Genomic DNA, 13,728 nt, shown 5'->3' with positions numbered 1-13,728 from the left:
AAAATTGTTTTTACAAATGTACACATGAATCTCCACATTTACGTTCATTCCAGTGACTGTCTCATTTTAAAGATTTCCATCTTTAACAGTTCTCCTTTGTGGGGGCCATGCAAGGCTGTCCCCTCACCCGAGCCTCCATTAATTGTGCCCTGTCCCCTGCAGCTTGCTGACGGAAGCCAATCTGCCATTGAGGACCATGAGGCGGAGGGGAAGTGAGTGTTACACACCCACCCCTTTTCTCTTCAGCTCTCCCTCCACAGACGCACCGCCACGCCGCCCTCCCACTCGGCTCCGCGGCCCTGCGCTCCTTTTCGTCCTTCTCTGTTTCAGTCCAGACCCCGAGACACGTTGTTCTCCCAGCTTAGCCCAGGGCCAGAATATGTTTCCTGTTCTTCACTTTTAGTTTTCATTCTTAGACATCCCCTTTTACTCCTTTCTGCATTTATCCAACCAAGGGCCTATCTCATAACTATTTTTCATGTTCAAGGAGCTTGTAGGGAATCCTAAAGAAAGAAGCCAGGAGAGCACTGTGGCTTCCCCTCAGAGGAGAGGGACCTGGGTTGCTGGGTGCTGCCGGGGGGAAATCTAGCATTTCACGTGTGTGTGTGTGTGTGTGTGTGTGGTTGTGTGTCTTCCTCTCTCTCTCTCTTTTTTTTGCATGCAATTTGGTCATGTTTACCTTTGTATTTCTTTTATCATGGTGAAATAAATACTTACAATCAAAACTCAGTTCTGTTCAGGAATCGATGTTAAGGGTTGGTGTCGCACTGGGCTCCTGGCTTGTCCTCCCAAACTCCTCGGTTGCTGACATGGGAAGCTGGATGCCGTCCACGTGTTTTCATCACGGCAGGGAGGGGCACTGAGTTGGTGGGACATGGCGATGAGTCCAGTTTGACGCGCTGACGGAGCGACTAAGAGACACTATCATGCAGGCAGTTGTATAAATTGCACGGGTGCTCAGATCAGATACCTGGCTAGAATACGCAGTTTGAGTTATCAGAATATTGACTTTTGTAAAGGAGATGAACTTGGGTGAAATTGTCCGGGGCAAGTGTATAATGTAATAAAAGGTTGGAATCCTGAAGAAAACCATTGTTAAGGGAATAAAAGAGAAAAAGTGGTCTACCAAGAACATGGGCAAGGAGGGAACCCAAATTAATATTAAAACAAATTATGAAAATTGTTCCATGCCTGAAAATCAACTTTTCTTTAGCACGTGTGAGGCCGAGTGAGGTGTGAGTGAGACACTGGAAGCCTCCATGGAGTCCGAGACCGGGTCCCTCTAGGGGCAGGGCAGACTGAGAGCTCTCCTGGTCCTGGGAAGCAGGGGCTGAAACGCAGACTGAAGTGGCGTCTAAAGCAGGCCGAGCTCAGGGTAAGGCTACCCTGTCTCCAGGCCCTGAGAGAACAGGGGCTAGGTTCGTGAAATTCTATGTAAGTACGAAGGGGTCTCTCTACACCATCATTGTCCTCCCCGGGCTCCCCGGGGGACTGGTACAGTCGTCACTTATGATGACTTCCAGGAACTAAGATAATGTCCTTGAGTGGCGGATCCATTTCACAGGGAGCGGTCTTTGGTCTTATAACCTCCACTTACACCTCTGATTCAGTTAGTATAATTCTATTTATATTGGAGATGTGATGAAAAGTGTAGTGGAAACCCAGGTTAGACCTAAAGAGCAGCAATTTTTGTTGTTTAGAAATGTCTGAGCCCTGGCTGGCATAGCTCAGTGGATTGAGCGCGGGCTGCGAACCAAAGCATCGCAGGTTCGATTCCCAGTCAGGGCACATGCCTGGGTTGTGGGCCACGGCGCCCAGCAACCGCACATTGATGTTTCTCTCTCTCTCTCTCTCTTTCTCCCTCCCTTCCCTCTCTAAAAATAAATAAATAAAAATCTTAAAAAAAAGAAATGTCTGAGAAAGTCTTTCAGAAGAAAGAGATGGCAGCCCCCGAAGCCTATGTGTGCAGCAGTGTGAGATGCCCCAGGAGAGAGCTCAACCTAAAGGAGGGGGGCGGCTGGCAGGATGGACCACCCCAGTAAGACAGCCATAGCTCTCGGAGGGATGAGTGGACTCTAAGCCCAGTGGGGGCTTTGTTGCCAGAGTTTGTGTCCTGGATGAGGTTCTTTGCATTCCCTGGTTCCACGTTATAATTCCCATTTTAGTGACTGGTGAGGAATGTATGTGATTCAGTGAGACTTTGCCCTCAAGTCTCTGTAAGACATTGGGGATCCAGAAACAGAACCATAGTCTTGTCCCCCCAACACAGAGAAGGGAAAGGAAAAGCTTGAGCAAGAGGCTTCCTGTTACTCTTCATTAATGGAGCCACCTACCACTTTGCAGGAAACAGTACCCAGAGTAATGGTGGACCCTGCTGGGAAGAACGGTAGGGCCTGCTGGATTGCGGTGCTTGGGAAATAAAACGGTACAGAGCATCAGCAGTGACTGACAGGTAGTTTAGGGCCCATCAGGAAAAGAAAAGAATCCCACGGCACAGTGGTACTGAAGAGAGGCAATAACATCCTTGTCAGGGTCACACATGGCGTAGATAAACATGGGGCTGAAGTGGAGGAACAATAAACTCTACTAGAGTGAATGATTCATCTCATTTACATACACATGTGAAGACCCCTGGATTCTCTCCAGTCTGTATGGGAGGGGACTTTGCAGGGGACTTAGATCCTGGACTGGTTGGAAGGGTGTTGGAGAGCTGATGGAGAGAAGATTGGTTTATTGGTTCATTGGTTCACTTCACACTGCGAGTACTTCCTTCGGGCACTCTGGAATGGTCCCTGCTCTCATCAGCCTCCATGCTGATTAGTGTGAACTTCAAATAACAAACAATTGGGGGTGTTAATTGCCGTGAGGTTAGAAGTTCAGGCTGCCATACAGCACCTAACAGAGGAACTGACCAAACCAGTCAGGGGTTCAAGGGCATTTTCATGGGGGAAATAACTTCTCAAGTGACAAGCACAAGAATTATTAGTGAGGTATCCAGGTAGAGAGGGAGAGGAAGGGTGCTCCAGGTAAAATGAACGTTATAGGTGACGGCGGCCCAGGAGTGAGTCAGCAGGGGGCATCCTTGGGGACATGAGACAGGTGGACCCCCTCTGGTGTCGAAAGAGGAAGTTCGCATTAGGGTGGTAGACAGGTATGCCAAGACCACATCAAGGAGGGTGCTTGTAAAGTAACATGAACTTGAGATGTTAGCTAGGTTCATGGAAGACCCCGATGGGTTTTAAGCTCAAGGGAGTAGTCTGTGGCTTGGGACAGGCAGCAAACTAGAGGGGAGGGTGGCGACTTGAAAGGTGGTTAAGGAATCAAGGTGACAGATGACATTCTCTGGACCATGGTGTTATCAGTGAGGTTAGCAAAATCAGTGAAATTTGCGGGGAATTTAATACTTAGAAATGCAGAGGGGCGGCCACGGATTGGTGCAGAAGGTGAGGACATCTCTGCCTTAGCCTTGGGTTGGACAGCAGGGCGAGCTGCTGAGATGAAAATGGGAGGTGTCAGATTTAGCAAACAACTCAGAACCCGCTCTTCCCCTGGCGACAACACACCCAGGAACAGGACCTAGAATATGGGACAAAATTGTGTTGCGTGACTGGGTTGGAATGCCGTGTTCAGCCTGGGCATCAGTGAAGGTCGGTAAGGAGAAAGGATGGCAGGGTGTGTGAAATTGCTCTTCTAGGAAAGGAATTCCTTACCTTGGCAAACCAAACCCAGTTCGCTTGTCCTGCCTGAACTTTGACAAGCTCACTGGGACAGCAAGTGAGAGCAAGACAGGTTCCAGACCTGCAGACAGCCAGCCCGGAAACTGGGGAGTGGAGGAGGGACTCCTATGGGCACAGACGGTGGGGGAAGGTTTTCCTCCTGGTGGGCGGGGCATCTGGAGGGAGGAGCCTCCTTGCTTTGTGGCTGCCCTTTTTGTGGGGAGGGCCCCTGGTGGTGACATGCTGTGGATATACTGCTGGCACAAAAGTACAGAGAGGTCTGGCTGATGCTGGCCGACTCCAGGGTCAGTGGGAAATTTGTCTTCTCTGTTCGAGACACCTTGTACCCATCAGGGACATCTCCGGGTTCAGCATGGCCCACGTTAATGGAATAATAGATCAGCTTGAGCCCCAGTCCAGGGTCTTGTCGATACCAGTACATAACCTCATGATCCATATTCTGAGAACAAGTCATGGTCAACTTCTTTTTGGTCTCTGTGATGAGGTGTCTCGGCATCTGGGTCACTTCGGCTTCCAGGGGGCCTGTGAAGGAAGGAGACAGGGCTAGAGACAGCCAAGGAGGATGCCACTAGGTGCTACTGCCACTAGGAAGGGGCTCCAGCTAAGACCTGCAAGCTATGTCCAAGGGCTGCCCACGCGTTCTGGGATTCACCTGCTCCCAGGAGACAAAGCACCACACAGCCCAGGAGATGGGGCCCCATTCCCACGTTGCACAGGTGTCTGCCAGCTCAGGGGGCTCCCGTTGGTTTCTGTAATGTCTCCACCTGGCCCTCATTTCCAAGAGAGAGGCCACTCCCCTTTTCTCAGGGGGCTGGCGTTTAACTCGAGCAACAAGTACCCATCAACGCAGGCTGGCGAGGCTTGTGGCGCCTGTCATTGTCCCTGCTGTGCTTTGAGGCTGCTTGTTTCTAAGCATTTGACAATGTCTTCTTTTCTACATACGCTTGTCAAACTTGGCAGATATCTCTGCGTTTGGCAACTTTATAATGAAAATTGGCATGGCGTATTTGAGTATCACTTAGAATTGTGAAAACACGAAACTCACGCTATCATCAAATCTGTGCTTTTAGACTAAAGAAGTCCTCACTTCTACTCTGCAGGAAAGAATTCCCATTTCTATCTTTGTGGATAGCCACCAATGAATTTTTTTTTGCCACTACCTTTAAAAAGAGTCTCATGTGGCCCTGGCTGGCGTAGCTCAGTGGATTGAGTGCGGGCTGCGAACCAAAGTGTCGCAGGTTCAATTCCCAGTCAGGGTACGTGCCTGGGTTGCAGGCCACGGCCCCCAGCAACCGCACATTGATGTTTCCTTCTCTCTCTCTTTCTCCCTCCCTTCTCTCTTTAAAAAACAAATAAATAAAATCTTAAAAAAAAGAGTCTCACGTGTAAAAACAGGCAAACCCACCCTTGGATTATTTTATTGGTCTGTATCAGTTCAAAACGCTATCTGCCAGGCTCTGTCCTCCTCAGCAGACTGGCCGTGGGCGCTAGCGGCTGCCTTCCTCAAGGTCGGCGTTTGGCGTCTCTCTCTTCCTTTCCCTCTCCTCTCTCCTTCTCCGGTAGCCTCACGTTTCCGCAGCCCACGCAGTTCCTCTGTGCGCTCTTCGCACCGACTCTGCTCTGCTGCCTTCTGCACACGTGGCTCCCCAGGGAAGGTTCCTGTCCCTGAATGTGTGTGGCAGCCGGGCTGCTCTGGGCCCACATCATGGGGCCCCTGCCTGAAGCCGGGATGTCGCTGCTTCTCTTCTCAGTCCCTCCTCCAGTTGCACGTATAGCTCCCTTTTCCGAGTCACTAAGTCCTTCCGGCACTGAGGCGACTCCCCTGGGGCTGCCCAGAGTATCTTCCTCCTTGAATGCCTTTCAGATTCTCTTGGGCTTTGTTGGAACCAAAGTTTTCTTGGTGGGGTGAGGTGGCGTGAGGTGGGGAGGAAGGGGACAGGGAAGGGGACTGTCTCATCCCTCCTGATTGCTTCCAACCACCGCTGGAACTTCCCAGGTACCTTCTGTATGTTATCAAATTGTTGTCACCTTCAAGCAAGAACTGGGCCGTCATTCCAGCTTCAGGGCTGTCCTCAAACCTCAGAACTGGCTTTCCTGTCCCCAGCAGCCCCTGTTCTGTGCGAGTGAGGGACGGAGCTGCTCCCAGGACATGCACTCTGCTGTAAGAGGGGGTGTCCTCTCTTTGTATTTCTGCACTGCTCCTTTCTGGAAGACTCGGTGGGGACCAAGCTCGCTGCTACCTCAGTGCTGCCCCGACAAGTCCCCTGTGGCCTAGCTCCGGGCACAGGCGTTCTGGAGGGAAGGACAGCCAGGCCTTCCTCAAGAACCCGCCTCAAGTCGGTGATTCCGAGTTACCTAGCAAACCTCGGCACAGTGTACCCGCCTCCGTAAAGTGGAAGTCACTACCTGTTTCTGCTCCTGTCCACGGGATTTTCCCAGGTTCCCTGGTGTGTCCGACATCATCGAGGTCGATGATGATACCACCTTGAGGTACAGCTTGTCCCACGAGTTTTCCACAGTAGATTAACCCAAGGTTCTGTATTCTGATCCCCCACCAGCTAATTCCTCTCCTCTGACATGAGCTCCTCCCCCTCCTGCTGACAGTGAGGCTGCTCTGGTGTCTTTTTTTTTTTTCAAGACACTAAAGTGCTGCTGTTAACCTGAGTTGTGATATGCTCACGTTAGGAACTAGTTGCTGCACCTTCCCACCCTCCCTCTCTAGAAGCTTCCCTGTGATCCCTCTTTCTCAGGGCTACCACATTCAGGAGTTTGGGGAACTCCACCTGCCCCCTGTGGGGCAGGCTCCAATGTCCCCATCAAAGGGGCTGTGCAGGGGAGACCATCCTCTGGACGGCCGGGTCCCCCCACCCCACAGCCGCTTCCCTCCACCGTGCACACTTGAACGCCCCTCCTTCTGTGCCGCCCACCCCCGCCCGCCTGTCCCTGTACACCTGCCTTCTTCGCTGCCTGCCCTCAGCCTCCTCTGAGGTCCCGCCTCATAGTCTGTTGCTTCTCCCATCCGCCCTTCCCGGGGCCAGTGTCTTGGCGACAGTAGTTACTCCTGCCTCTACCAACTGAGGAGCCACTTCTCCGAAACCCCTGTAGAAGAACACAGGTTCTATCCCTTTAAATATATAGAAATCTTTTTTCTGTGGGTGACCCCAAGCCCGGATGTCCGCTGTAGAATTTGCACCACATGTCAAATCCTATTTTGCTTACACTCAGGCCATTTTGGATCTTAAGGAAGTCCCTCTGCCCTATGCTTTCCCATACTATATGGTTGACCTTTGAAAGACCTCATGAGAGGTATTTGCATATTGGGGTTCCTTTCATTGGTGACACGGTGTTTCACTTTTATTAAGCTTCCTCCATCATTATCTGAAATGCATGTGTATATTAAGGGATACCTTAGCGCCCTCTAGTGGAATAGTACTACTGAGGGCAGAATAACAGCCCCTAAAGGTGTCGGAGTCCTAATCCTCACAAACTGTGAATGATTAGCTTGCAAAGGAAAATGAAGGTTGTGGATGCAGTTACGACTGTTGATCAGCTGCCCTTGAGCTTAGAAGAGGATCCTGGATTACCCAGTTGGGCCCAATCTAATCCCACTGGTCCTTAACGGTGGAGAACCCTTCCCTGCCGTGGTTAGAGCATGGGAGAAGGGACACAGAGATGGAACATTGCGCATGAGGGCGGGTTTGCCACTTTTCTGCAGAGAACATGGCCGCATTGATACATGGCTGGTGTGGAGGGACTCAGCTCTCTGGCATCTTGCTTTCCTTGGCCTTGTTCCCCATGGGTGTGGCAGACAGAAATCTGAGAAAGACCCCGATGACCCTTGCCCAAGTGCTATCCCCTCCTTTTTGAGTGCGGGTGGAACCTATGAACATGATGAGCTATCTATCACTCCTGGGGTTATATATTTTGGCATAGGGGATGTTATCCAGGTCCCCTAATCTCTCAAGCCCTTTGAGAGATTCTAATCTCTCAAATCTAATTCTAATCTCTCGAGCCCTTTAAAAGTGCAGTGTAGCAGAGGCAGAGGTCAGGGAACTTGTTGAAGCACAAGAAGAATTGAACGAGCATCCTGGTTTTGAAGACGCAGGGGACTGGAAAGGGACTGCAAGGAACTGAGGGAAACGCCCAGTGGCAGCCAAGGATACAGGGGCTCTTTTCCAAATGAGGGGCTATTTTTTTTTTCCTCCCTTAATCAGAATCAAATTTCATCAAAATTTCCCCATACCTGTAGCTGAAAACTGAAGTTTGCCTTAGAAAATATGCACATTGGGTTAATGCCTAGTGAATATTTACTGGGGGCCAGGGTTTTGATTACAACAGGAATGGTGGTGCCTTAGAGGGGACAAGAGTGGGAAAAGGGAAGTGAGGAATTTCAAAGTCAAGGCAGGGTTTCAGTGCAATCTTGCGTGGAATCTTCTCCTAAGGCGGGTCAGGAACCTTGAGGGCCCTGTTTCCTCCTTGGTTTGCATCTATTTTGTGCAGAGAGGAGGCGGTTGAGCTTCGCTGTGGACCCACTGCTGGCGCAGAGGTGCACGGAGGCCTGGTGGGTGCTGGCCAACTCCAAGGTCAGGGGAAAATGCTTCAGTTCTCTTCAAGAGACACTATACCCACCGGGGACAACTTTTTCAATGGTGCGGGTACTAAGGGAATAAGTAGATCAGCTATAGTCCGTATCCTGGGTCTTGACGGTGCCAGTACACTGCAGAATGAACACGGTAGAGTTAACTCCTTTTTTTGTCCCTGAAACCCTATGTCTTGGGAACTGTATGACCACAGCATCCTGAAGGCTTATGGGGAAAAACATGATTAAGGAAAGATAGCGCCTGGGTCGGGGACACGGATGCTACAGTCCCGAAGAAACATTTTGCTGTTGGAGCCTGGGAAGCCAGTGCCAGGGTGCCTCCCCTGTGCCCAGGACTCACCTACTCAGATGAGACAAAGGACGACACAGCAGAGGAGCCTGCTGCTCACGCAGCGTCAGGTGACATGCCCTCGGGGACTGCGATGGACTCGGTCTCTGACGCCAACGCCTGTGTGTCACCTTAGGCAGGTGAATGAACCGTTTTGTGTCTCAATTTTACTGCCTGTAGTTTGTGCTAATAAAAGGACAAACCTTATAGAGCTGCTGTGAGGGTTAAATAAGTTAATATGTTCGGTGGTTATAACAATGCCGAATACACAGGAATCACTCACTAAGGTTTAGCTTTCAAAGTGTTAACTAGTAGCACTGCTACTAGTATCATCATTTATTATTGAGTCTAACTTTTGTGCTGGGGTTGGTGTCAGGCAATCCACATACACTTTCTCGACTAAATAATATGTCTGGGAGCCACATATTATTGAGTTCACTTTAAAGATTAGGAAATTACCTTTCGAGAGGTTAAGTAGCTTGGCAATACTAAAAAGTGGCCAGATAGGTCTAATTCATATTCTAGCAATATTTGAATAATAACTAGTACCACGCTGAGCTGACTGAGCTGAGGAAGACTCTGCCTGGCTTTTCTCTCTGGACACCACAAAACAGAGGTCCCCCCTGTGAGCCCACACTCACCCCTTCTCGGCACACACAGGGCCCCGAGCTGACGGCTGCACTTTTGTCCCTCGCCTGCGCGTTGCCTGTTCGAAGTCGAGTCCCATGCACGTGGGGACCAATGTCTCTCCGATTTGGCATGTTCACATGAGAAGAAGCATCGGCCTGTGGAACAGCTTCCCAGTGGCCAGGGAAGTCTCCAGAGAACCGGGGCTGAAGACAGGGGAGTTGGTGGAGGGTTTTCTTTGCAACCACAGTTACTGTCTCGTGGAGATTTGGTTAAAAGTCCAGCGATTCAGAGGTAGAGTGCTGAAAGCGGTCGGAGGCATGGAATGAGGACCTGGGGCTGTGGGGAGAGGGATCGGGGTTGGGACTTTGAGATACTGTGTGGGAGGTAGCGAGCTGTAAGTGAGGAAGGAACCGTTGGTCAGAGACAGGCAGCCCAGGCATCCATAGGAACCTATCCCTGCCCCTCGGCCAGCCAAGGCCATCCTGCAGGTGGCCATAGGCAACTGTCATATCACACTCATCTTGAAGGACGCCGTTGTGCAAGCCCCAGGTGGGCACTGCAGGTAGACACAGGGGAGGGGTCAGTCCCCACTGAGAGCCTGGCCTCTGCTGGCCTAGGAGACACTGACCCAGGGTAGCTTTCCGCTCAGAGTGATGCTCAGGCCACAGTGGCCACTCGGGGCTGAGGAGGCTGGGAATATTCACAGTGGCTTCGGTAGCTGAGAGGCTGGTGAAGGCGGAACTTCCTCACCTTTGTGACGATGCTTTCTGTGCAGACCATAGGTGTGGTGCCGAGATGGCTGAGAAGGGCTGGTCTACACGAGTGTTAGGAGGAAAACGTCCCTTTCTCACTCTGGAGACGGCAGACTCAGAGGGCAGCTCCCCTTCCTCCATGCTATCAACGTCATATGCATAATGGGTCAGTAGTTGGACAGACAGGAGGAGGTAAAGCACAGCGCAGGGAGGAGAGTCAGTAATGACGTGACAACTATGTGTGGGCCTGGGTGGGTCCTGGAAATACTGGGAGGGAGATGCTGTAAAGTATATAATTTTCTAACTACTCTGCTGTCCGCCTAAAACTAATACAAAATAATACTGAATGTAAACTGTACTGGACAAAAATTAAGGCATAAAATAGGAGCAGAGACAAAGAGGGTCAGTGGGCATGAGAGAAGGTTCGGTGCAGCCTGTGGAGTGAGAGTGATCACGTGGCTGGGACACTGACCCACCGTGGCCCGAGGCTCAGAGAGAGGCTCACACAGCGTCAGCCACTCAGAGCCCTCGAGATCCCACGTCCCACGTCCCATGTGCAGGAAGCCTTCCGAGCCTTTGAGCAAGTAGCTCCCCCATGTGCCTGTCTTTCTGTGCAGAGAGCAGGTGGCCCGGAAACGCTGTGTGAGTAACTGCTGGCACAGAAGTAGACAGCTGTCTGGTTGGGGCTGGCAGTCTTCACAGAGAGGGGGAAGTTCATTTTCTCGGTCCTGGAGACACTGTAGCCATCGGGGATGTCTCCATTGTTAATGTCTTGGACATCAGTGGAATAGTAGATCAGCCGGAGCCCCAGTCCTGGGTCTTGTCGGTACCAGTACATGTTGTAATGATCCATATTCTGAGAACATTCCAGAGTGATGCTGTTTCCTGTCTTGGCGATCTGATTCCTTGGGGTCTGGGTAACTCCAGCATCCATGGACCCTGGGGGAAAACCACACAGAAAGTGGAGGCAGAGCCAAGGAAGGGTCCTCTTGCTTGCTTCTCCTTCAAGGGAGAAGCACCAGCCAGGACCCAGGAGACGGAAGGCAGGGCTGCCCCTCTGTTTCCCAAACTCACCTGTTCCCAGGAGACAAAAGGCCACACAGCAGAGGAGCAGGGAGCTCATGGCAGGGAGGGGCAGGGAGGGGCAGGGTGGAGTTGTTTCCAGGTCTGAGTGTTGGAGAAAGCAGGACAGGGAGGTAGAAAAGTGTATGGATTCAGTGCGTGATGTCATGGGCCCTCAGGACTTCCTAGGCCTCAGAGGAAGGCACAGCCCCGCCTCCTGTCCCCCCACAAAGGTCCAACCTTCTTCCTCCCTTATTGCTCAGGCAGGTGGCACTCTGGTTTATCCACCCTATGTCCTGTGTCAGTGAAGGCTGAAACTCTTTGTCCCTCTCTTCCCCTACTGGGTCTTCCTTGCAGTCTGTTCCAAGAGGCCCGCCTCTCCTCTCTCCACAGCTGACTGTGCTGGTTGCCTGGGGAAGCATCAATCTCCCGGATGGATTGGCTATCACTATAATTCACAATCTCTTCAAATAAAGGGAATCTGGTCTCATTGGAGGGTTGTGACACTAACATTTCTCTTCTTTCTGTATTCGTTCATTTTTTTTCTAGCTCCAATCAGGGTGACCTATGCAATTTGAATATAGTCACCATAAACCTTGAAGGGCTTTCTTGTTTTTTTTTCTTCTTTCTTCTTTCTTTTTAAAAAATATTTATTTATTTTTAGAGACAGGGGAATGGAGGGAGAAAGAGAGGGAGAGAAACTTCAACGTGTGGTTGCCTCTTACGTGCCCACTACTGGGGACCTGGCCTGCAACCCAGGCATGTGCCCTGACAGGGAATTGAACTGGTAACCCTTTGGGTCTCAGGTGGGTGTTCAAACCACTGAGCAACACTAGCCAGGTCCTGGTCTTTTCCTTTCCTTTCCTTTCCTTTCCTTTCCTTTCCTTTCCTTTCCTTTCCTTTCTCCTTTCTCCTTCCTCCCTCCCTCCCTCCCTCCCTCCCTCCCTCCCTGCCTGCCTTCCTGCCTTCCTTCCTTCCTTCCTATCCTTTGTTTCTTAGAAAGGCAGTACTACTAACCTTGTTCCCAATTGCCACACTGTTCTGTAATGGCTGCTGCCTTTCTGGTCAACATTTTCTGCGTGAAGATTGTTACTAAAAACACTGGCTCCTTGCATGATGGTATTCACTTAGCCTGTGTATGTAATTCAAAGAAATACTTAACACCTTCACTCATGTTTTGAGTTAACTGAAAATAGTTGAATAAAGAGGTAACTTTAGCATAACATCAATTATTCCTGATATTAGAAGGAAGGTGTTCAATATTTCAATGCATCAGCTTAAACACTTAGCACCAGCTAACGATGATGGCATGAAATCCTCTCCATGTAATTAATCAATACTCATGATAGGAAAAGTTTTCTTTTTATATTTTCCTTTTGATTATGAAAGTTTCTAATACATGCAGATTAGGTATATTAATATAATAGCCCCCTGTCCCACCTTCGATAAGTACCAACTCTGGCCTCCCTTGCTTCTTTTCCATCTACTTCTGTACTTCCTTTGTTATTTTACGTAGCTGCAGGTTTACTTAGGAGTACCCCAGCACGTTTTACACCTGCTGTATGCATTCTCTATGACATAAACTAGTGTTCTCTCCCTTCTAATCTCTATTTCTGGGTAGATAAAGTTCGCCATTAGTGATGCCAAGAGAAATGTGGACTTATTCCCATAACTTGCCATTTAGGGGTCTCAGTTAATACACACAGGATAACTAAAACGAATATTAGCATTTTGGATTTGTCCTTAACAGGAAAAATATCATCGCCCTAATTTGCCATTGTTAAAGTCAACACGCTGTTTTGCTGCCCCCTGCTGGGGACAGTGACCTGAGTGGAAGAGAGATGTGGGAGCTCAACTATTGCTATGCCTCGGGATGACATGGGTTGAGAGAATCAAGACTCAGGTGCAGTGGATTCCTGCAGAAGTTTGCAGATGCAGGACGGGGAGAGGAGAAGCAGAATTCGCCCTGGGAGCAGATCTAGGCCAGAGCAGGCTGAGCGAGACTATCGTCAGAGAAATGGACGGAGGAGACACAAAGCTGGACTGGCGATGGAACTGGGCGGAGAGCGGCCCCCGTGCGTGGGTCCTAAAGCTCTCCCTGCTCCAGGAGAATATGAGTTGCGTGGCTGTCAGTCTGGGTTATGGGCCCGCTTCCTCCTCTCATTTGTGAATCGTTGGTCTGTGTGACAAATACCTTCTGGCACCAAATGAGCCAAATGCGAAGCGACTTTTTCCTGCTGGTTGGCTTTCTGTGTCATAAGAAATGTTCGCCTACCTTCCACTCACAAAGATGTCTCCCTGTATTTTCCCCTACAGGGTTTGTAGTCTTTGCTTTTACACTTAGCTCTAAGAATCTTCTCATATTGATTTTTATTTAAGGTATGACATACCAGTAACATTTAGCTCTTTTCATGCGATTATCCAGTTGTTCCAACATCATTTGTTGAGAAAATTGCTACCTCGGTGCATTAAAATGTTCAACCCATAAACATGATATATCTTTCCATATTAATTTCCTTTGCCGTGGTTTGTAGTTTTACACTGAACATCTTTTGCTAAATTTATTCCTCTTATTGATACCATTGTATATGTATCAATGATATTCTTCCTGAAAGTTAA

General features: G+C 49.9%; 2 gene segments (V, D, J or C); both read right to left on the bottom strand.

The window, feature by feature from the left end:
- Positions 1-3,759: 3,759 nt before the first annotated feature.
- LOC118496960 lies at positions 3,760-4,602 on the bottom strand. The segment is given in 2 exon segments: positions 3,760-4,259; positions 4,390-4,602. Coding segments are annotated over 2 exon segments (549 nt in total).
- Positions 4,603-10,558: 5,956 nt separating this feature from the next.
- Positions 10,559-11,243, bottom strand: LOC118496959. The segment is given in 2 exon segments: positions 10,559-10,986; positions 11,122-11,243. Coding segments are annotated over 2 exon segments (477 nt in total).
- Positions 11,244-13,728: the final 2,485 nt, after the last annotated feature.

This window comes from Phyllostomus discolor, chromosome 10, assembly GCF_004126475.2.
Source record: "Phyllostomus discolor isolate MPI-MPIP mPhyDis1 chromosome 10, mPhyDis1.pri.v3, whole genome shotgun sequence".
Lineage (NCBI taxonomy): Eukaryota > Metazoa > Chordata > Mammalia > Chiroptera > Phyllostomidae > Phyllostomus > Phyllostomus discolor.
This window is presented reverse-complemented; position numbering and strand designations above follow the sequence as displayed.